Source organism: Hakea prostrata, chromosome 7 (assembly GCF_041222555.1).
Source record: "Hakea prostrata isolate BN-2017 chromosome 7, UWA_Hpros_2, whole genome shotgun sequence".
Lineage (NCBI taxonomy): Eukaryota > Viridiplantae > Streptophyta > Magnoliopsida > Proteales > Proteaceae > Hakea > Hakea prostrata.
In genome coordinates, this window is record NC_142606.1 from 9,699,267 (window position 1) to 9,724,653 (window position 25,387).

Consider the following 25,387-nt stretch of genomic DNA (forward strand, 5'->3'; position numbering starts at 1 on the left):
TATTGGTTATAATTGAATCTGCTCCAACCCATTAAAATGAGCAAGATCTGAGCTTTGGTAAACAATTATGATCAAGTAAACGACATAAATCTAAAAGAGGAATATAAGTAGTGGAGAATGAGGAAGATCAATTAGTTAAATTTCATGTCATGGTCATGACCCTTGATTGAATCCCACCAACTGGTTTTGAGTCATGATTCAGATCGCACCACCTTCCTCTTTGCTTTCCATTAATTAATCATTTCATTTGGACATTCCAACTGAAGAGATTTTATACATATAAATGTAAAAAGCATGGAAAATACAAGGGCCAATAAAAGCATGTGAAATAAGAGTATGGAAAGAGGCATGTGTTTTTCTGACGATTCTCAACTACACAATATAAGGAGAAGCGTCTAGAGAGCACATACATCTCCTGACGGAACTATCCAAACTTGTGTTTAGCTTTTCATAGGCGTAGAGTAATATCTCAATCCCTTCACAGGAAATTTACAGTTTAAAGGAAAGGGAGAGAGACACCAATAAGAGAAGAAGCAAATCAAACAAAACAGCAGAAGAGGAAACAGAAGATAGCAGTTGGATATGATCTTGATTCGTTGCATTCTGGAAGTTGGGAATGGCTTTAGTTTAAGGACCACAAAAAGTCAGTAATATTATATATATGTATATGGAAGTTATGGACCACAGTATTTAGATTTGATAAATAATTATATTAATGAGATGATTAGTGATGACTAATTAATTGTATTATCAATGTTATCCTGGGAACTGGGAGAGGGGACCACTACTGGGGTTCTTATTCTGCAGAGACATTTCACAAGGAGACTCAAGACTCAGGACCCACAGTTTGATAGGTTTCAAGTGTTCAACAACAGAGAAGAGAAGAGACCAGAGGTGTGTATCTGGAATGGTGTTCTGGGTTTTGGGCGCTCTGCTAGAGAAGAAATAGGAAGGCAAGGAAAGCACTGCTTTTGGTTTTGTAGGTTTCTAAAGAAGAGGCAGAAACTTGCAATGCTCAGACACCACCAGGTCGTACTGTTACTACCATTTAGTGTTAGTTGTTGTATTTGTAATATTGTGGCCACATCCCACCAACCACTGACCATACTTTTAAGGGTTTCTTTAAATCTTTCTTCTCTTATGCTCTGCCAATCTTGGATTGAAAAGCAAGATTAGCTACAAAAGGAAACCCATATGAAATGTTCTGAAAGTTAGATCAAAAGTGTGTATGAGAGAGGACTATTGGAATCATGCTGCTAGACACTTAATTTTAGTATAAATCTATGGATGGTTTGAAGTTAAACCCTTTTTTCCACACTAAGATTTGAGGTTATAAAAGTATAGTAATTTTTTTTTTTTTTTTTTTTGATAAATAATGGTATAGTGCTATAAATTTTATTTTGCTATGTAGGTGTGTTTGACGTGGTGGTGTCTATGGTGCCCCACGCAGGATGGATACCAAGTGAATTTCATTAAATCTTCAACTACACAAAAGAACATATATAAATTATACTAACTCAAGTAAATAAATCGGTTTTTCTTTAGTTCAAATCAAATCATTCTTTTGTGTTGCCTCTATCAAATATTAGGCACCGCAAACACTACCATGTCAGGCACACCAACCTGACAAAATCCCCATAAAATACACTTTCGTAGTTACCCTGATTTATCTTATCTGGCACCGAAAGAGAGAAAAAAAACAAAAAGAGGTGGACCCTTTATAGTCACCATCATCATACGTGAAATATTGAGACCCACCTCATCTCTATAACTAACCATCATTTATCTAACTTTTCCTTGTCTTTATTTTGTAGGTTCACCTAATTGTTATGGCTTTGTTAAATCCATCGTATGAGCATATCAAATTAACCACTGGCACGATTTATTATTATTACTAATTTTTAGTAAAATATAATTGACAAAATTAACCTCACCTTTACAAGTTTTTATTATCCACCGTTTATATATAGTTTTTTTTCTTTTTCCAAATTATTGTGTGTATATTAGAACAATGAAAACAAATATAAGCATAATTTGACCACCCCATTTAACCATCTATTTGTTTATTAATCTTTAAAGAGTTGGACCACTCAATTGGGTCCAAAATCACTGCACACACTTTAAAGTGGAATGCTATGCCTTTAAGGTTACTCCTTATGATCAGCCATGGAATTCATATCCATACAATAGTGGGTCCCAGTGATTCACCATTTGAGATCCAATGCATCTCTCTAATAATAACAAATTTATATTTTTCATATTATTAAAATCACATTGAGTCAGAAAATTCAAGATGGAGTGAGATTTAAATGGCTAAGGAGACTCAAAATGCTTGTGGGATATAATAATGAGTTATAGATTTAATCACATGTAATATCCTAATCCAATAATATTCACTAGATTTATTCTTATATTTTAAAATATGTATAGTATCAAAGGTCAGTTGGCAATGATTAATGCCTTTCACTAAAGAAGTCAAAGTTGGATCTTCAAGGTTGCGTTTGTTCGTTGAAATAAAATTTGGGTGGAAAAAAGATTGAAAAATCATATTTTTCCATATAAAATTATAAAAATGTGGTTTTATTTGGTTGTTTGGAATTAAAAATTTAAAGATAAATTTCCTTAAATTAATAAAATTTGTCTGGTGAGACGGCAAACTAACTTTTTCACCCCATGTTTTTTTAAACCCTCACAAAATATGTGAGACGTGAAAAAAATGTAAAAAATAAAAAAATGAGATCCACAATTGACAATTTTCTACAAAATCTCTTTATTTCTTTTCTTTTTTCCTCCGTCCATTACATATGAGGCCCACAACCCCACATATATATTTTTTTTTCTCACCCACCTTTGCAAACAAACACATTCTAATAGTATATGTAATTTAAAATAAATAACATAGGCTTACCGAAATAAATAAATAAAATAACATAGGTAATAATCCTTACTTCATATTCTATTCCGGCAAAACACCAAATTCCTTTGGAACAAAAAATAATATCCATGACTGAATCAAATTCCTTATGAAAAAATATTCTTTTCTTTTTAAGAAATTAAAATTTTATAAAAAATATATAAATCAAACTACAAAATGCATGCAAACACAAGGTTTGAACTAAAATTCTTAAGGGCCTGTTTGGTTACATGAATCTAGAGATTTGAAATCTCTGGATTCATGAATCTGAGAATTATACCCGTTTGGTTGTAAAAATCTCTAGATTCATGAAATCTACAAATTCACATTTTTACACTAAAAACGTGAATATGTAGATTTATGGGTAAGTGGTGAGATCCAGAGATTTCAAAAAAGCTATACATTTGCATAGTCACAAAAATCACATCGTTCAAATGGTTTTTTAGGATGAATCCACAGATTTTATTCCACAACCAAACATCTAATTTTATAAATTATAACTCCATAGATTTGAAATCGCTAGATATTTGAAATCTCGAGACTCGTGTAACCAAATAGGCCCTAAACTAATGAGAAGAATTTAGTGTCATATATAAGTTTTTGAGACTAAAGAATGAGTTGAGCCCAATAAAATTTATCTACTCTTAGGCTGCGTTTTTTGCTGGAATAAAGGTGGGGTGGGAAAAAAATGAGTGGGAAAATTTTTGAAAAGAGTGTAGATTTTTTACTTTTACCTTAAATCCCAAAATGGTAGATTGTTTGGTTGCTTGGGGTGAGAAAGTGGGAGACAGGTTTTTTTGAATCAATGAAACTTGTCTGCTGATGTGGCAGCCCAACTTTCCCACCCCATGCCATTTTAAAACCCCAAATATTTGGTGGGACTTTGTGGGAAAGTTGGGAAAAGTAAAAAGTGGGACCCACCCCTATCACTTTCCACAAAACTCTTTCATTTCCTTTCCTTCTCCCTCACCGCACTACACATGGGACCCACATATTTTTTTTCTCCACCCCACTTTTGCAAACAAACGCAACCTTAGGCATTTGTGGAGGACGGAAATTCATAAAAACTGCAAGGTTTCCAGCTTTTTCCCAGGTGTTGCTTCAGCATACAAAATACGTAATTGCATCCTCCCACTTGTGATGCTAACAAAGTTAGCACCATATATGTAATTGCCAAGTGGCAAGAACGAGTCCACCAACCTCTTCCTTTCCACATTAATGCGTTCGCCATGAATCTCTGTGTCTCTCGGAAATTGAGATTCGTATATAAATTCATTCCCTTCTCATGAAGTTTGGTTTTAATAAAGCTTAGTTGAAAGAGACATATGAGGTAACTAGGCCATTCTTTACTTATTTTTTTGGGCAATCATGAAACTTTCATGTGGTCCATTATTAGGGCTGGAATTCAAATTCAATGACCAAGAAAGAAAGTAATAAGAAAAGTGCACCAACATAGGTGGTTGTCATCACCTCGTTGATCAAACCTTGGATTAATATTCAACATCTTTGCCATGTTTTTGACCAATACACATAAAAGTTGACCATATAAAACCTTGTTACTTGTGATGGTCTAATTGATTTGGTCAAAACCTTGAACCAAATGCTTCCAAATTCTTGACCATATATAATTTAGATGGTTCTTATCAAACATGCGTGATATCGATTTTCTCCTGTTATGGTGTGTCGAGGACTATATCGTGTTGATTGCTGACTTTACACGAATAAAGATTCAAGCGTTTGGAAAAATTACCGTGAATTTGCTTAGTCTTTACAATACTACTTCCTTAGGTTAACGCTTAAGTGTTTCTCATTTATTGAACTAAATTCACTCTAAAATTGAATTACTGCTTGTTTATTTTTAGGAGACATGCATAAATAGATTTTCCCTTTAGCCTCAAGAAGACTTGATCTATTTACCTCATATTATGTACCGACTCAATCAATCCTATCAAATTATAGAATAGTAAAATTCACAACTATATAATTAGTCGTCAAATTAGAATAACTGGTTCTTTCATGAAAAGACACAATTAATAGATTGACACAACACTTTACACTTTATGATGGTTAACCAAAAATTATACCAAACCCAATAAGAATAACTACCCTACTTGGGTTGCACCCAATCAGGAATAATATGAAACTGTACCATGATTTGTTATATGTATAGTTCATTTATGTAGAATATCTTGAGTTCGGATCCTCACCCCGTCGGGGAGCACAGAACTGCTCCCTGACAGCTTCCCAACCAAACAAACACGTGGGTCCCACAGGTGGAAATTTGAAGTTTTTTTAATTTTTTTTCCAAAAAGTTTTTTTACCTGTGGACCCCACTTATTTGTGTGGTTGAAAAGCCATCGGAGAGCAATTTGTGCTCCCCCAACAGGGCGAGGATCCGGACTTGAATATCTTATTCTTTTGACTTTAACCAGGCCCAGTAAAAAAAAAAAACCTTGATTTTGCTAAAAAAATAAAAATTAAGAGCTGTCCCTCTAACAAGAACTGATTGGTGATTTTCTTTTTGATTGCGTGACATCTAAGCATGTTTCTGCAATTGGATGCTTCGTACCACTCAAAAAGAATGGATGGCACGTAATTGAAGATGCCATTATTCTATATCTCTATATGTTTATATTTTTTCTTCTTTTCTTGTCTTTTTAAGAATTAGTAATTAAATAAATCTCCGTCAGTTGACCAGTTAGTGGCTTCCACGTGTTTAAGTATTTTTGGGGCTAAGAGCATGGTTAATTAATTGAATACCCTTAAAGTGATCCAGCTAGGCAAACCTTAAAATATACAAGAGAATTCTCTTAATAGAATAATAGAATATTACTACCATTGCCACAAGTGAAACACAATCAAAAACCTTATGTACGTGAAAAAAATATTAGATGAGTAGTCACTTGTATTAGAGTTAGAGCGATCAACCACACACAATTGAACAAAAAAACAATAAAAAAAAGACCTGGATTCTACCCTGGTTTACCTTAATGTGAAACTATGCCCAACATTAGGTTTTTAACTATATTATTTTCGAAACAACTATTATAGATGTTATATTATAAGATAATATATATATATATATATATATGCGCCGATAAACCCTAAGTAACAGTTGGGCCAAAGCCTAAACTGCAGATGAACTGCAAGGCCTAAAGAGACGTGGGTCTTCTACAGGCTACCATGTCTGTCAACAACACAATGTCCCATGAATAATTGATAATATTATAGGTAAATATGTATTATGTATGTCAAGAATAATTGAATAATTCTTATCAATATTCAGAGGTGAGTCATCTTTCTAAAATATATAAAAAAAAAGTGCAAAGACTCAAAAATCTAAAATTAAAAATAAACTCTAATATGATCCATTTCATATTGCAAATTAAAGATAAGCATATCTTAGATCCCAAGAACTTGGATTGCTTCTTGCAATTCTCTAATGTCGACTTTTATATCTTCTCCTTTTTTTTTTGACAAATTCTGTTCTCCACTTTATATGATGTACTTAAATGGGAGAAACCTCACTAGTCACTCCACTTTATTTTTTCTCAGTTATCAACACTCACTCTCATGCCGTCCTCGTGATTCTACAAGCACTCATAATCTATGAAAGAGATGCACTGGTGTAGGGATGTCTTTGTAATATCAACAATATAGGTCATCATTCTGTAATTAAAATTTTATAAAGTTATTTTTGTCATAAATGTACCCATCACACCAAATGACCGTAAAGACCACGCTTCATCTCCCTCCACCACTTTTTTTTTTTTTTTTTTTTTTTTTGGGTTAATCCCCTTCCAACCCAAAATAATAATAATAATAATAATAATAAATAACATTAAAATCGTGTTAAGGAATAAGGAGGGATGCACTTAATTTTGTTTTATTTTTTATTTTGTATCTTTGATATCTAAGGACGAGTATAAACTATTGTTATTGAAATGAAACACGAGTAATTAGAAAATATATTATTATTCCATACTCTACTACACCGGAGATTATAATGGTTTGGGAATGATGGAACCCACAAGAGCGAATTATTCTCATAAATCAACCTAATTCAATATATATATATATATATATATATATATATATATTTATATATATATATATATATATATATATATATATATATATATATATATATATATTTGCTTTGTTTGTTGAGAAAAAAACAATTTTATACATTGAATATGGGGTTATTATATATTATACTATCAGATTAAATTGAATCCATGACCTCTTTACTAAATGTGTTGTTTTTAACAACCAAACAATCCTGCAGTGACAAAATTCTACGTCTTTCATAACCATGAATTTTCACAATTTATTTGATTTTTTTTTTTTTTTTTTTTATGATTTACTCCATTGCTTGTCCCCCCACTGGTTTGATGTGAAAATTATCTCAAACAAGTGAAGAAGGAATCTATGCGTATCTAAAAGGAAAATGTAATTCATAACCAATGACCATCATTTTTTTTTTCTTTTTCATATCATGATCATCTTATTGTGAGTTAGGCATATATGTCCTTTTCTCACCCTTTGTGTTCCAAAATTTATAAGAAAAATTATAGGCATCTTATAAAACATTCATATGAGGGTACTTTAGTCATTTGATATTTATGTGCACTGACTTAAATAAATACATCAACACTCTATTCAAGGTTCGTCATGTCGGCCCGTGTCGCCGTGTCGAACCCTGGCGACTCGCGACTCGGGCGACATGTCGCCAAAAGTCGGGCTATTTTGGGAGGGTTAAGTCGTTAACATCGTCTTCTCCAGTGGTTCATCGTTCGGCAGAGGTCTTCTCTGGTCTGGTGGTTCATCATCTTCGGCAGAGGGCTTTTCTGTTCCTGTTGGATCTTTGAGAGAGAAAGTTAGAAGAGAAGATGATGTTGTTGTAAATCTACCAAGGCCTCCTAGAACTCTTGCTGCCAACACTCGCTCCGCCATGGCCACTACACCGAATCGGTGCAGGCTGCAGGCGTGGAACAGCTCAAGTTGAAATAACGAGAGGGCTTCGAGGAGGATGGAGCGAGAGAGGGAATCGACGAAGGTGAGTTTTGATTCGGCGTGGTGGAGGAGGATTGAAATGGTGTGAGTGTCGAGATGGACGTTGATGGTGTTGAGAATTGCTCCAGCCATCGGAACGGTGAAGTGGAGTTTGTACATGGTCGAAATATTTGGGGCAAAGACAGAGACGACCTGTCATCTTCGAATTCCGAGAGAGGAGGAGATTGCATAAGCAATTTGGAGGCAACGCTGGTAAGTTTGAGACCAAGTGAAGGTGGTTTCATTGTAGACGATGGAGGCATAGTCACCATAAACAGTAGAAGCTCGTTGGAGGAACCCTAAGGGTGTGAGAGGAGAAGAGTTTGAAGAGTTTGGCTTGAGAAGATGAAGATCTTAGGGTCGATATTTTGACCATCGGCGATATATCGTCGACTTTTGGTTACTTTGGTGTCGCTGGGGTGTCGTGTCGCCCCCCAGCGATATGGCGATTTTTCGCCCCGTGTTGGCGATATAACTGTGACTCTATGACCAATAATCATTTTGTTTTCACCACCCTACCATTGGCATGCGTTAATGATGTGATTGGCATCAGAGTACCTGACGTGGCAACAGACTATTGGATCTCCTTTGTTTCAGTTGTCAATTCCCAACAATACAACGTACATGACCACGTGGCAAAAAGAACCCCAACCGCTTCTATTTTTCGAGATAAGCAATTGGAGCGTTGATGTGGATAGAATAACTATCCATACCCACCTCTCCCATTCACATGCATAAATAGATTATTCTAATAATTATTGTACGTAAAAGAAAGTTACAATTATATTAATATAAGATTACTATTCTTTTCTCATTTTGATGACGTGGGCTTTTTGAGCCTATGGGAATAGTGCTATGTGGTGGGAAAAAAGTATATTATCCAAAATTATGGAGTAGACTTTTAGATTAAAGAATATCACTAATTCAATAATTGATTAGCATGTGAAGTTACCACCCAGATTTATTATTATTGTTCAAAATTTTCACACCATTATGAACTTACCACTTGCCACAGAAATGGTAATCTATCCCACTAAGAAATGAATAATTGATTATTAAATTACTACAACAAAAATAGAAGAATAAGGATTTCTTTCCATCACCACATATTGCTCATCTTATTTGAATAATATTAAATGATTGTATATATTTTAGACAATAATAACTAACAAAGGCTATTCCGTGATGCATATATTTTGTATTATAACAAAATAAATGACAATATATTAGGATGACTTTTTTTTTCTTTCATTTTGGTCTGAATATCAGCAAATTCCATAGTCAAATAAATAAGGCTAAAACCTAAAACAGCCGGGGCAGCATTAATAAACGGCTAAGAAACAAAACAAGATGAGTAAAACCCACCACACACGAGACTGCTTAAGTTGAAAACCACCCGAAGTTAGAAAAGCTGCCAACTAATCTATGTATGAACCCTGTTTACCAAAAAAAAAAAAAAAAACCTATGTATGAACCCACCACATCAATGGCAATAACATTTTTTTTTTTTTTTGGGTGAAACGATGGCACTTAATATTGGTATACTTAAAAAAGTTGACATGTTTCTTTATATCCAAAATTACTGTAGGATAGACTTACAAGAGGGATTTATTAAAATAAATGCACATTTAATAACATACGATATTTTTATTTGAGGCAGTTACTGCTGCCTTCAGCTGACGATCAAGATTGCAAATGCCAATCAAACGGTATTCAAGCAAATGGGTTGGATTGTGTTGCGAATATAATTTTTTTTTCTTTTTTTACACTGAATGGTTTTATTATTTTGCAAATTTACAAAAGGAAACCATTTCAGGTATGGATTTGCTTTATGCCCTTGCCGGGCAAGTTGTGAGGAAGAAGATAAACGATGAACGATGAACGATGAAGTTCCTAAGTGCTACCAAGGACGAGGGCTGTTAGGTCCCCCAAAAAACTAGCTTCAGTCACTCCCTCTTTGAAAAACTCTAATGTGGGCATCTACTTCAATCAAGCCTGTTTTTTTTTTTTTTTCCTCAAATGGTTGCTTCATGCTTGAAGATCTGAAATAACACGTTTAATCCTTTCTCATAGGTCAATTTTTTCCGATCTTGCCAATGATTTTTGTAGAGGTCGGGCATAAAGGAATAATAGGCACAACGACAACTACAACGGTGGTAGCAACAATTGGAACTAGTGGAGGAGCGACGATGAACATTGGGAAGGAGACAAGATTCAAATGTGTATGGATGAGACCTTGGGGAAGATTTGCGGTGGATATTAGAGACCCTTGGAAGAAGAATCATGTTTGGCTTGGCACCTTTGATTAGCTGATGACGCTGCTCGTAACCTCCATGGTCAGAAATTGTGGTGGAGTTGTTCTTCCCTCGGTGGGTCACTGTGTCGAAACATTTGAGGTGTTCATGTAAGGAGGAGGGCGAGAATCAATGAAGTAGAAGGGTTGTTCTTCTTTGTGTAGAGATTCGTCAACTCCTGGAGTACTGGTAGACTTAGGGATTTGTTTTTGTAAATTTACATAATAACAAACATAATTTTTGTAAATAATAAATTATTTAAATGTAAAAAAAGGAGAAGATTATTTAATAATTTAAATGCTTAAAATGATAAACATAAACTAGTGGTATCTTGTGGATGACATTATGAAAAAACCCTCAATATAAATAAACCCTTAGGTTTGTAAGATATTACGTTTTTTTATTTTATTTTGAAATTGAGGTTCATCCGAGCCAGCTGGCGCGTACCACGATTTGCTTCCTCAGGGGAGAGCTTTACTTTAATGCCGCCGAGTGGGTGCGAACCCAAGACCTCCCCTAGGGAAGATAGGTCTTTATCCGCTTTAAAATACCACATTTGGCTCCATAATATATATTATTACAAATATTTTAACACCATTAATTTAAAATTTTTGTTGGTAGAAAGTATTGAGTCGTCACTTAATTCCACTATTTTAATAATAGAGATGTCGTTAATCGGGGGTTTGTCCAAGTGGTAAGCAACTTGGTTCGTTTAAGCAAGGTTCCGGTATCGAATTCTTGTGGATGCAAAAAATCCTTTATAGGAAGATTCACCCACCACAGCCAGGTGTGCGACGCGGGTCGAACCACCGGTTTATAAACTGGTTTTGGCAAACAAAAAAAAAAGAAAAAAAAAAAAAAAAGAGATGCCGTTAATATGTTATATGAAATATAAGAAACAAACATAACAAAATAAATTTCAATAATACAAACATTATTGTACACTTTAATGGGTAATGTAATAATTTGATATATAAAATGATACATGTATGTATTTTAATTGGTAGTAACTGATAATATTACGTATATTTAAATGGCAAATATACTTGATATAATAAGTAAGAAATAATTAATGTGATAGATGACCCTAACTTACGATTAAATCTTTGTGGTCCAAGAGAAAAAACAAATTGTCAAATTTTAGTAAAAATTGATTTGGTAATTTTTTTTAGTTATATATAAACCAGAAAAATAATCAAAACTTTCATATAAAATCTGAATAAAATTGTCAAAAGTTCATTAATTATTTAAATTTGGAATTGATGATTTTTTATGTATTATGGTATGGGGTATTACATACTATACCATTAGGGGCTGACTTGAACCCATGATATCTCTACAAACTACAAAGAGGTGTCGGTCTTACAAACTTAACAATCCTGCCATGGTAAAACTCTATCGTCAATTATTAGATGCATCTGTAAAACACTCATATACTGTAAACTTTTCAGTCATGTTGCTCGCTTCACCAATAATATAAAGATGCCCAACCCTTAACAAAAAAAGAATATGTTTACCGTGATCTCAAAACCCTAAAATTAGAAAGTCCTGGGTAGACTCTTTCCCTTTTAGCTACTCTAGTGTTAGTTCCTAAGAGGTAAGATTTTGATTTTTTTTTTTTAAGCGGAAAAAAAAAAAAAAAACTCGATACGAATGGGGTTAAATGGTTAATTAAGCCGCACTAAAATTACTAAAAGGACCCACCAACTTTTGAGAAATCACACCGAACCTCTCCATATTTTTATCATATTTCTCTCAGTAAGTCACGGGCATAACGATGTTATTATTTTATTCGAATTCTAATTGAATTTTCCCACCCACCCCCCTCGGAGGTTAGAAGACATAACGACGTTGAGACGGAAGAAAAGATGACATGCAGCCGTTTTTGCCCCTGTGCCTTGGCCTTATTTATTGGTCCTTTTCCTGTTTATCTTTTTCTTATTTCAAGATTCAACCCTTCTTCTTCTTCTTCTCTCTCTCTCTCGTTCTTAGAGAGGGCCCGAATCTCCTTTCGCTGCTTGGAGCTGAAAAGCCTGAGAAGAGGACCCAGTCAGTCTCATGGATTCCATCGTCTTAGCGAAAATTTCTTGTGTCTTATGGGTATTTGCATCTACTCGTATTTCTCTGTAATTTTCTTGTTTAATATATTTTTCTGGGTCCATCTTATTATGCTTTCCTTCCTTCTTCCGGTTTATTTTGTTGTTCCCTTTTTGTTTCTATGTTTTTTTGAAGCTCTTTTTTTCTCTCAGGAGGAGGAGAGCTGGGTTTTTGTGATAATGTGATGGAGAGAGTGCGTAGACATTGAGCTATGGATTCTTCTTTCGCTGGTAAGATTTGTTTTTTTTTCTTCTTTTTTTCCCCATCTTCTTGTTCACGATATTGATTTCGTCGGTTAATGCCTTTGGGATTTGATTAACATGGGTTGATAGATGCTTTGACTTTTTTTTTTTTTTTTATTTTTGGGTGGGGGGAGATGAAGCTCGAAAGCTCTGATATTTGCATTCTTGATTTGCTGGGATGTTTGTTGTTTGTGATGCTGCGATGATGGTTTGTTTGCTTGGTGTGTAAATTTTCATCCCCTGAAAAGACTCTTTTGGGTATCTACCAAATTTTGATTTCTGTGTTGTTCATTAGTGTTGGATGTTTAGATTCTTTGAGGTTGAAGGGGAAACTGTAGTTTATCTATGTGTTTTTCCATCTCCTTCCCATTTTCTAGTTTATATAGTTCCGCGTATGGAGAGAGGTTTTTCCAAGGTTTTGTCTTTAACGATTTTTGCGGTTTCAGTTTTTATGGTCATTATCAGTGAGCATGCCATATATTCCTTATGATGGATGCCTTTTCTGGAACTGCATTTGATGTGATAGAAGTGGTTGAACATGTGTTTTTTGTATTAACTCCTCTCATTTTAAAATAGGTTGGGTTGGGTTCTGGTGGTTGTAGGGGAGGGACGTTAATATGAATGAAGGAAATATACTGGTATGATGGCTTTCTTTCAAAATAATAAGATATTTGAAAGCAATTGTTATTTTCCCAACTCTCTCGTCTGATTCTACTAGGAAGAGAAAACGACTTCATGATTCCAAATGATAATTACCAATGATGGCTCTATGATCCTGAAACTCACTTACCAACATATGCATTATTTCTAGTTTTTTCACTATGTGGCAATTTCTCCTTTTACACAATTGAGTTGTGGTACTTATCTTTTTTAGGCGGAACAAGTTGTATGTAAGGGTATTGAGAATTTGGGGTTTAAACACTTCCCTTTGTTTTTCACATCTGTGAACTTATCTGTGAATTACTGATGTATTTTTTTATTTATTTGTCCCTTTATATCCTTTTTGTTCTTTTTCTTTCTTTGTTATTCTCCCCCCCTTCAAATTATATGGTCATATTAGCTAATGAGCTTTCTTTCTCTTGATTCCATTTGGACTTTGATAGTTGTAAAGTTTACAAATCATCAGTTCTTTGCTGTTCAGGATTTGTGCTTGATCCGTCAAAGTGCAGTAAATTGAGTATGGAGGAGAAGAGAGAACTTGTTTATGAAATATCAAAGTGGTCACATGGTGCCCCTGAAATGCTACAATCATGGAGTCGTCGGGAAATTTTGCAGATTCTCTGTGCAGAAATGGGGAAAGAAAGAAAGTATACTGGCTTGACAAAGTTAAAACTGATAGAGCAACTCCTTAGAATTGTATCTGAAAGGAAGTCTGGAAAACCAGTGGATGATGCTGAACCTGATCCACGACCTGCACCTGCTAACAGCCAGAGCTCTTCCAAGAGGCAGAGAAAAACTGATCATCCTTCCCGACTGCCCATTATGGCAAATGATACAATCACCATTGATAGTGATGGAGATCAAGGAAATGTTGTTTTCTGCCCAAATTCAGCCTGCAAAGCTACCATACAGCGGCAGGATGCATTTTGCAAGAGGTGCTCATGCTGCATCTGTTATAAGTACGATGACAACAAAGATCCAAGCCTTTGGTTGGTTTGTAGCTCGGAACCTCCCTATGAGGGTGATTCTTGTGGACTATCTTGTCATCTTGATTGTGCCGTTAAGCATGAAAAATCTGGCATTCCTAAGGTTGGGCAACATGGAAGACTCGATGGGAGCTTTTACTGTGTATCCTGTGGAAAAGTGAATGACTTGCTTCGGTAAATCTTCTACATGTTTTTTCTTATTTTCTGAGACAAGTGTTGCTTTCTGATGAATATCTCCTCTTATTCATTATTCTCTACCCTCTACCCCCTTCCCCCTTCTTTCTAATGAGTATCATTTTGATTTCACATGTTTCTGGGTTTTTTTTTTTTTTTTTTCTTTTTCCCCCTCCTTTTCATTTTGGCACTCTAATGCTTCTAAATTGGTTGAAATGATGAAATGTATGGAATTGATGAGCAAATGATAGGCCTGGAAAGTGAAAAGCTCAAACTAAGAGTTGTATCATGAAGTGACCTGTTTTTTCTTCCTAATCACTGGACAACTTTTAGCTCCCTGTGTACAAGAATGATTGTTTTCCTAAGGAATTTTAAAAGGCCGTACAGGAGTTAGGAGTCATGATGCTGAGAAACTTTGTACTTTTACAGAATTAGCAAGTTATTGTCAGGTTTCCTAGATAGTACTGAAAGCACAAGGATTCTTTAACTTTAATCTGCTTGCTACTAATGTGGGTTGTACTCTGACCAAACTGAAGATAACATATTGAAGAAATGCATTATGCTGTTGGTTTAAAATAAGGGATCAGAATAGATCAAACAAACCCAAATGCTTTGGACTCAAATTCCAAGGAAATATATTATGCTGTCAGATTAGAAGTGGGGATCATGTCTGTGTTTAGTGAATTTGTGGCGAACTTTTTCCACTGTCAATCCTAGGCTTTTAGGGTCTATTCCAATGCATCAAAGCCTCTTTCTTATCTTATAGTGTTTCTCTCCATAAGCTCAGATAATAGGTCAGTTGCCAGCAAGATGTTCGTCATATGGCAGTTTCCTTTACCAAACCAGTAAATAAGATGCTGAAAACCACTTCTTTTGGTTTTAATCTATTCGTTTAACTGAAGTTGATTTAGGAAGTGAAGTCATGCATTCCCATCCTGTGACATCCTTGTTCCTTTGTTTCGGATTTGAATTTATTGGCGCTCCCTCACGAAACAAATTTCTAAGTGTGCATTTAATAACTTGCTCCCTTTTTCCTCAATCCTTTTGGGTTTGTCACGAGCAAAATATTTTGGTACTCCTCTTACAGTAGGCACTTTTACCTTTTACTTCCACTTGTATCTCTTTTCTGGTAGTACTTATTATTTATTTTTTTGGTTGTATCCTTGGATTTCTCTAAAATTTGTGAACAAGATGAAATTTAGGCAGAGTTGAGATACCTTTAATTGGTCTATGTATTTGCACAGTTATGCATGAATTTTTGTCTTATGTAAACCTGTATTGACTCTGTCTACGTAAAGAAACCAAACTTGTTCAGAGGATCGTATTCATAATTTCATATGCTTCAGTGCTTGGTGTTTAGCTTGGTCAAGAACTTGTCTAAAAATGCACCCTAATAACCATCAATTAATAACAGAGAAAAGATGGTATCACCCATTCAAACATATTTTTTTAATCTAGTGCTTCATTTGTTGTCCATGATGCAAACCAAGTTGATTTAACATGTACCAAATCATGGTTTGAGCGAGTAGGATAAGCCTCTTTGTGTGGAGGGTACCACTGTACCAGTTGGATTTCTTGGTTCTTGATTCACTTTTGAGGACGTTTATGAAATGGAGCTTTAGGGTTGAGGCCTAGTTTATCTTCATGATTGATTTCATTAATACATGTTTGTATGTTGATTATCCAAGTTGTCTGGACATTGTGGTTTAATTATCTTATTCCTTGACAATGTTTGAGATCTCAGTTTCAAGGCCGGTTTCTGTCAGCCCTTAAACTGAGATGTGGTAGGCTTCAACCAAGGCTTGCTTGTAAATCGGTACTTTTCCAGACCAACTCATTCTTTTGGTTCCAAGGCCTGGAGAATGGTTCTTTGCCCTGATTTTTTCTGTGTTGAGTATTTTGACATTTTAAGCCTGAACAGTTAAGTAGTTTCGAGAAAAGAAAAAACAAAATGTTACTTGGGGTTTTGGTCCGAGTTTACTAGTGTATATTGTATACTAGACCAAATTTGGGAGTTTCCAGGCATGGTTTTATATTTCTGTTGGTTTTGCCAGTCAAATCAGTTTCCCCCTACGAGTAGTAGTTACCATTGTTAATGTTATTTTCCCACTACAAATGGCAGCTTCAATATTTTAAATTTGTTTTCTATCTGGAGTTAAAAAATTTCTTTAGTATAGTGTTTCTTGAATATTGAATCAGGCTATTTTGAGAAGCTAGTCTGAGATTCTTTAAATTTCCTAAGTCTAGAAGCTAAGTGCGCATAACCTTACAATCGCTCTGTTATGTCTTATTATTATTATTATTATTTACTGAGATTTACTACCACCTTTTTGTGTTCTATTGATTGAACCCTTTCCAGCAACCAACTTTTGATTTCCAATGCTATACCTGAAAATGTGCCTGGATAGAGTTAAGTAATGGAGACAGCTTTTCTTTTTCTTTCTATGTAACTGGAGAATTCAGAATAGTTTTTATTATGGAGTGTAATATAGATTTCTGAATCACAATCTAGGCAAGTAAAACTAGCAAAAACAAATTGGAATGAGAACAATCTAGGTCTCTTTTAGGCTTTGGTGGTGTAGCCAGGTCATATCCTTTTTCATCTCCTCCAGCCCCTCCTCTCCAGCTTGTTCGAAGTTCAGTGAGCAACATGGGGAATAGTGGGTTTTGATCAGGGTAGTCTGAAATCCTTTTATATTGAATTTAATTCCTACACTTGTTCTTCACTCTCTTGGTTTTTATGTTCTTATTTATTCTACCAGTAACTAATATTTTTTCTAGGTTTCTGTTTATGCATTTGAGTTTCTGTCCACCTGTGTTCCTATCTTCTCTTAAATATTCCCTTCTGTCCTACTGTTAGATAAAAACCCTACTCTAGAAATGATATTCTTTCCTTGATGGAAGTCTTTAGGTCCCCAATGGGCCAACCATGGATCCTATCAAGTCCAGCAGTTTTAAGTCCCTTATGTGTTAAGGACCAGGTCCTGGCCCATCAAGGCCCTTATGTCTTGCGTAAGGTTACTAGTTGGTCTTTTATTTTTTGTTACCACTTTAAAGGGTTGCTGTTATAGCCACATGCTGCTTTCTGTTTTGGATCACTTCTATTCTTGTAATATTGACAGCTTTTTATAAAAGAATGAAGGCTGAATAGAGCTCAACTACATGGACTAGACCCTGAGAAGTGTTTGGTTGAGTTAAGGTAAGGTGAAATTGGGGAGTAAGGATCTGAAAGAGTTCTCTACCTAGGGCTTTGAAGGTCATTTTTTAGTTGGTCAAATGTCCGGTGCTTTGGGTTTTGACTTGGCTGAAGCCTTGTTAAGGCACTCCTATAGTGGAGGTACTACTGCCAATCAAAACTCTTGCTAAAGAGGAATAAGAAATTGATAGCAAGTAGCTTTGCTTTTGTTGCTGTGAGCTTCACCAATGGTGTGAGATCAAGATCATTGGGAGACTGACCAACACCATAGATGAGAAGCTTTGGTCGTATCCCTTCTTTTTCCCTGCTTCTCTTTTTGATGTTTCTGCTCTGTTTTTCTGCAACTTTGGGTTCTTCTGACGCTATCTGGAACCTTCACTGGAGCTCTGAATACTGTTCTGTTATGGTAACATGGAAGGAACAACTGGTTTTGACAAGGGTGTACTACTGTTGAAACATGTTGGTTGAGACTACATACCCTGTCGTATCCTTCTGTGAAGTTCTGTTGCAGCAGCATTTTTCCCCTGTCATCTGTCCATCCATCCTACAAGTCGTGATATTTTGAAGAATTCTGATTCTGAACCTCTGCTTCGACCTGAGTTTCAGTTCTATTTAGTGGTCAAATTTGCTATTATTACTTAGTACGCTTCTAAGCTGTTCCTTCTTGCTAATGTCAAACCCATGTCGGGTCAACCATCAGTTTGAAAGCTTAGTTTGGAGGGGATGTTCCAAGTCATTCTTCTCACCTGTGGCTACAGTTTGATGTTGATATCCTTCCAATAAGGTTGTGCTTAGCATGATAGTTAAGTGCTCGCTTGTTGGATGCTTGGTCATGTGTTTTGATTCTTGGAAATAGCCTCTTTGGGAGGAGGGTTAAGGATGTGTACTTTTGACTCCCAGACCCTGCTGTTAGCACGGCAACCTTTTTCACTTGGTATGACCCGCTTTTTTCTTTGTAGTGCTGTTGATTTGAAGTACCTTTGCATTGGATCACTATGTATTTGATATATGTTACTCCAAATATTGAATGGATGATCTTTTGGTAATTTGATGGTGAGTTCTGTGTTAATTTGAAGTTACAGCTAGTTTGCTAGTTCTGAAACCAAGTCCTTTTTTGGTTCTATCCTACTGTCAGATTTAGATAAACTTTTGGGATATTAAGAACCTTAGGTAGATCATATGTTTCTGTTGATTCGAGGCTCTTCTAAACTGGGGTGTTTAAGCATATGTAATAATATGGTTGTGTTAGACTCAATCTACTAGTTTCATATTGGAACTATGGATAGAGGAGTGCAAGGACCCCAAATTCTACGAGTCAAAATATTAAGGATTTAGGTTCTATATGGGATCAAGCAACTATTTTATTTCTGTAGTAGATTTAGTTTCTACTGTCTTACTACTCTTGTACCACATACATTCAATTTTATAATTACAATAGAAAGGAGACCCCCCCCCCCCCCCCAAAAAAAAAAAAAAAAAAAAAAAAAAAAAAAAAAAAAAGAGAGTAATTAGTGACCCTCTTCAATTGATTCTGATACCTGCACCATTGTTTTTGAACTCCTCTTTTTTTTCTTGGGGTTGGAGAGGGGGGGGGGGGAGGGTAGTGTGGGATGTTGTATTGTCTCTCCTTTATTCTGCTCATCTTATTTTAAAGTCCCAATTTGTTGATGCCTGTTTTAGATTACTTGGTCTACTCACCCTGTTGGAAAAAAAATGTTTCAGTCTTCTTGGGTTCTCAATCTTTTAAAATTTCTTGCCTGTCCTACTGTTGCATCAAACACTACTTTGGATACTATGTTCTGGTTTCTCTGTACTACATCTGTCCAACTTTACACCACCATCATATCTTAAGTATGGGAGTTGGTGTTTTAGTAGAAAAATTGCATCCCCAGACTCTACTTGTGCAGAAGCCTTTGGCACCAGGTTTGCCCTTTTAACTTTCTATTTTCTGTTATAACTTGGTTTCTACTTGGTTCCCATTTTCTGTCAACCGCATTTTTTCCTATCTCACTTGGAATAACATTCAACCAGAATGTCAGCCAGAATGACTGGCTAGATTAGAGGATACCTGACCTCCTATTTCAGCTACTTAGGCTGTTTCACTATGGTTCTGTCTTGTGTGTGTGTGTGTTTTTTTTTTTGGATCTTAAAATCTGTTTTTGATGCATTAGAACTTATCATCCCCTTTCTGATTTGTTGCACTATTAGGTGAGCTCAGGTGCACTCCCAGAGGTGGGTACTGGATGCTTTTTTGTCCTTAAGTGTAGCAAATAGTGTTGGACCTTTAATTTGAAGGACATAGAAGGCTGTTGACTGCAAGTACATCATCCTGTGTATGAGTAGAGGGACTGAGGTGCTTATCCCACGCCACAATTTGATGTACTCTGGATGACTACCCATTTTCTCTTATTATTAGCAAGCCTAATATTTTGCCCATATGTTAATATATTTCCTCTTGTTAGCAACTCTAATATCGTGCCCATATATTAATATATGCCAAAAGACCCATTTTCTTTTACTAGCAACCATGGTTATCAAAGTGTTTGCCTAGGCGCGCCTAAGTGGCCGCCCGGGCGGCAAAGCGGTTTTTGAACCGCTTAAATTGTTGCCGCTTAACTAAAGGGCTGATTTCTTGCCCCTTTTTTTTTAGACACTACCGCTTTGCCGTCTTTTGCACCATATTGCCGCCTAGATGCTAAAGTAACCACTTTTTTACATTTTGTAATTTGTGCATATTATTTTTTATTTTTTTAATCATAATTTATTCTACAATGCTGTATATAAATTTAAATATGTGAGCCATTTTGGAATCGAGGCCCAATTTACAAATGAATTTTGAGGCCTAAAGTGCTTGTTGGCAACAGAATGTGAAGCATGAGCCATATTCAACATTGATAATCAATGAATCATTAAATAAACAATGACTTGGAAATTGGAATAATGAGATCTATTAATTTATCATGTCGGCACTGTTTGGTTAAACAAAGGTAAAAATGGATACATCAATTCTGGTTACTGATCTATGCACAAGAGTACAAGACACTTATTTAGCATCACACTATCATAGATGTAAGTAAGAATGTAAAATTACTACTTTCATTTTCATTTTTCACATTGATTACTAATATAGTACATACTACATAATTATTGTTATGAATCTTATGATGCTTGATGAGATAAAGTTATGTTTTTAATCGTTTTTTGGATAATTTTTCATAATTGTGATTCTTGAATGTTTTTTTATTTTTATTTTTATGAATGTGATTGTTGAATGTTTGTTTAGTACTTTAGTTTATTATAAAAAATATTTGTATTCAAAAGTAGTTATATTAAAAATATTGACTAAACCGCTTTGGTCGTTTTATTGCCGCCTAAGCGCCACTTGGTCGCTTAATCGCCAAGGTGGAGCCCCAATCGCTTTGGTCGCTTTGCCGCTTTAATAACCTTGCTAGCAACCCTAATATTTGGTTCCCATGTGTCTGTCTCTGCCAGTAGAAGCCTTCTTTATTGGATCATTGTGGTGTCCATTTTAGATTTTTGTGAGAGTAACCTTACCATTGCTCCATCTCAGCTGCTTCATTACTTGTTATTCGAGGTAAGTTTAGTAGTCAGGCAGGTATCAGTATAATCAGTTATTGATGAGTATCGGCTTACTCATTCATCAGCTCCTCTCGTAGATGTGGTGTGGTTCTACGAAGCATCTAAGCATACTTCACTCGTGTTGATCAATCAAGAGTTTTGCCGCCACTCCTTTAGGTTATCTATTGTATCATACACTTCTTGCATTCTTTCCCATGCTTCATCATCATATTTACGCTGAGCTGATTGAGGAAGGGGTGCTTGTCGATCCCCATTCCATTACCTCCTCCTGCTTCTTTCTTCTGTCTCCCATCAGTAGGAGTCCCCTGCTGATGTGGAGTTTGCGTGCCTCGCTTGGAAAGAGATAACAGGAATATAGCACAAAATAGCCTTTTCTTGCTGGCATGGGGTCGACCTGTGAACAAGGTAAACCCAATGGGAACCAAAAAACAGGAGGGTACCCATTGGGCCTGGCATTAATGAGCCAGGACCAGGAATGTCCTATGCCACATCTACATGCTTAGAGGTTAGAGCTTATTCCACCTTTTGTTTTGTGATCATGCTTAGTCCCCAGGTTCAAGTCCAGGGATGTTACCTTCAATCTAACTCTTAAACCTAATGCAAGTAGTTTCTGGAAGCAGGTTAACCTTTGCTGCAAGCATCTGGTTTGTTGACTTTTGGTATATAAAATGTCTCCTTAGACAAGTTGGATTAGTAATTGCTTTTAAGTTCCATTTATGACTTTATAAAACTTTCTTTACTCGAGTGGTTAATATTTATTTCATATTCTTTAAATGGCATGTCTGAAATTTTCAGAGGTTCAGTTGTTTGGTTATTTGGTTTAGGTTCAAATTTGGTTGGATCTTGATTGTAATGCTGGTTAATTTGTTTGGTTTTGTTTTTATCTGGTCTCAGGTCAGACTATTTTCTACCAGGGATTATTTCTTGGTTTCCAAATACCAATTAAATTAAAAAGTTATACTAGCATTTTTTGTTTCTATTATCATATTGGATAAGAATTAAGAAGGGGTCTCCTGGTCAGTAACATCCAGTGGCATTCCTTTCTTTTTCAGCTTCTTTGCTGAATTTGATACACTAGGATCATCAGACTCCCATGGGAAATGGTTCTTGATTGGTCTGGTGTTCAGATACAATAATGTGGGAAAAAGAGGGTGATTGTCGAGAATAAAACGTTCTACATATCCTGCATTTTGATGCCTCCTGTGAATAGTTGCTTATCATTTCATAGGCCTTTTTTAGCCAACCTCATTTAGTTGGGACAAGGTTTGTTATCATTGTATTTAAAGAAAAAAGAAAAAGGTGCTTAACTATGAAGCTAGTAGATGTGGATCCTTGCTAAAATTGTTGCCTTTCCACTTAATTGTTGTCTTTAGGTGGTCAACGTTGCTGATAGGGCCTAGTAGTAAACTTATTTTGATGGCAATTTCCACTTAATTGTTAGGGCATGTTTAGGTTTTAACAATGTTGAATTGAAATAATTTTGTGATTATTCCTTTCCATTGCCATATTATTTGGGAGTTCTAATTTTTCTTAGATATCCTTATGAAATGCCTTAAAAGCATGAGGTTTGTCAGCTTATTGGGAGTCTGAGTGAAGATAAATGAGTGTCCTGATGGTTGGAAGAATTAAGCCTTGGGAGTTTTTTCTTTCTACTATTTTCGTTTTGGAAAAATGTTTCATCTTATTTGCTGGACTTGGTGAAGAACTGTCAAGATTATTTTACTTTCTTTAATCTGTATTTTAATATCCTTGCCTTTTGTCATTCTCTTATGCATAATCAAATAATCTAATAAGAGGTATCCATGTTAAAAAAGAAAAAGAAAAGAGGAATTAAGGTTAATGTTGAACTTTGGATTGTGTTGGTGCTCATTGGAAGTGTGTACTTTTGTTTGTCTAAAGATTTATGCTTGTCACGTTTTCAGAGTAGTTCTGTAAAAATATATCCATCTCTTATCAGTACAACAAAATCAGTGTTTAATCTGAACTTGAGATGTTTGTGTGCATGTCTATGTGACATGCAACGTGGGTTCCTGAAGAGAGTGCACTTAAGAGTAATTTTTCTGAGACAAATGTCTGTTGAAATGCTTGAAACCCTTGTAAACTAGAATTTTTCATGAGGCAGGTGCTGGAAGAAACAACTTGTGATGGCAAAAGATACTAGAAGGGTAGACACACTGTGTTATCGTGTCTCTTTATGCCAAAAGCTTCTCAGTGGAACTGAAAAGTACCAAAATCTGCACGAGATTGTTGACATGGCTGCGAAGAAGCTTGAAGCTGATGTGGGACCTTTAACTTTAGTTGATTCACCTGTAAAGAAGGCAAGGGGGATTGTCAACAGGCTCCCTTCTGGCCAAGAGGTTCAGAAATTATGTACCTCGGCAGTGGAGTTGCTGGACTCCATGCTTTCATGTGTGGTCTCACTTCTACCGTCCAATCCTGACATCCAAGGTATTTTATTTATCAGGATTCATTAAGCATGTGTTTTGGTGAGGAAATTCAATAACCTTCTTGTGGTTGGTTGTCTTTCAGAATATGCAGAGTCCTGTGTAATGTCTCCACCACACGTCAGGTTTGAAAATGTCTGTCCAACTTCTCTTACTGTGGTCTTTGGTTGTAAAGATGCTGCATCGTCGCATGTACTTGTGAGGTACAAAATTTGGCATTGCAAGGCAGATGACCTGCAGTATTCAGCAGAACCAACTTATTCATCGGAAATGCCAATCTCAAAATTTTCAATGTTAGATCTCTCTCCAGATACAGAATATCTGTTCAAGGTTGTTTCTTTCTGTGGGAAGGAAGAGCTTGGTACATCAGAGGCTAGAATCACAACAAGCTCTGCAGGGAACTGTATCTCTAAGAGCTTGGTCGCGGAAGGAAGCCAAAGCCCTGCAACCAACAGTAGCAGTGTGTCTAATCCATCTTCAGAAGCTGATGAATCTAATAATATCAGTATGGACAGGAATAAGATCTTAGATTATCTAAAGAAGGAGCTGGTTGACTCAGACAAATTATCTGATGCTGGAAAAGTTGTATGCGATTCACAGAAGTCAAATTCTGGCTCAGGGCAAGAACAAACACTGGTAGATTTTGGATCTGCACTCGATGAGGAGCATGCAATGATGAGCATGGTGCCTGTATCCAACTTGACTAACCAAATGGAGTCTCACAGAGATTCCTCAAACTCAGCTGTTGGAAACCAGGTGTCTGATGTCCTCAAAGCTGATAATATGCACTCACCCAGGGGTCAATTGGTTGACGATTTGGTCTCAGATAAAGGGATGAAGACCCCCATCAGAAAGGAAATGGAAATGGCACTTTCTGAGGCTGTTCTTCCCATTACACCCTGCAAGCTGGAGATTGGTAAGGATGGACCTGGAAGGAGTGGGAGACCAAAAGCCTGCACTGGGGAGCTTGATGATGGATCTGGGAAGGGGGAAGAACCACAGGCTGTTAGCTCATCAAAAATGCAGAGTGAAGGTAGATGGGATGATGGGGGTGGTCGAGATGGGTCTTCGGATGGAGAGTATGAATACTGTGTCAAACTGATCAGGTGGCTGGAATGCCATGGACATATTGAGAAGAACTTTAGGGTGAAGTTCCTGACGTGGTATAGTCTGCGAGCTACGCCACAGGAGAGGAGAATCGTGAAGGTGTATGTTGATACTCTGTCTGATGACCCAGCTTGTCTTGCAGGGCAGTTGATCGACACTTTCACTGAATGTATATCCAGTAAGAGATCAGCAGCCATGCCAACTGGGTTCTGCATGAGGCTATGGCATTAACTCTTTATATTGGGGGCCATGCGTAAGGGTTGCAGAACTGGATAGGTAAAATTATTCTTGTATGCAAGCCCAATTGGGTTTTGTATCTGCCATTTTTTGGACCCAGATTTAACATTCTTCATTAGACAATACCTTTCTTAAGATAGATCAGCAGTCGCTTTATTTATAATGCAAGAGCAATGTAGATCGTAAGGATTGAATCAGTTGTAAGATCAAAGTATTGCTTTTGTTTTTTTCTTTCAAAAAAACACTTTTCGGTTGGACCTGGTGATCTAAGATGTGCAGAAATGGAAATGATTTGTCCTCTATAAATTTGATATAATTCGAATGATCTATTGATTTTAAAGGTACAATGAACGGGAAGATACAGAAACAATGGCCAAATGT

The 25,387-nt window shown here is 36.0% G+C and overlaps 1 protein-coding gene across 2 annotated transcripts; it reads left to right on the forward strand.

The window, feature by feature from the left end:
• Positions 1–12,220: 12,220 nt before the first annotated feature.
• On the forward strand, positions 12,221–25,384 carry LOC149009586 (VIN3-like protein 2). 2 transcript variants are annotated; one of them, XM_089164478.1, is made up of 5 exons: positions 12,221–12,363; positions 12,513–12,590; positions 13,729–14,422; positions 23,341–23,666; positions 23,748–25,384. In XM_089164478.1, exons 2-5 carry the CDS (start codon positions 12,572–12,574, stop codon positions 24,998–25,000), a joined length of 2,292 nt encoding a protein of 763 aa, XP_089020604.1. In that variant the 5' UTR covers positions 12,221–12,363; positions 12,513–12,571; the 3' UTR covers positions 25,001–25,384. The 2 variants fall into 2 exon arrangements, with proteins under 2 accessions (XP_089020604.1, XP_089020605.1); XM_089164479.1 differs by having other exon boundaries at positions 13,744–14,422.
• Positions 25,385–25,387: the final 3 nt, after the last annotated feature.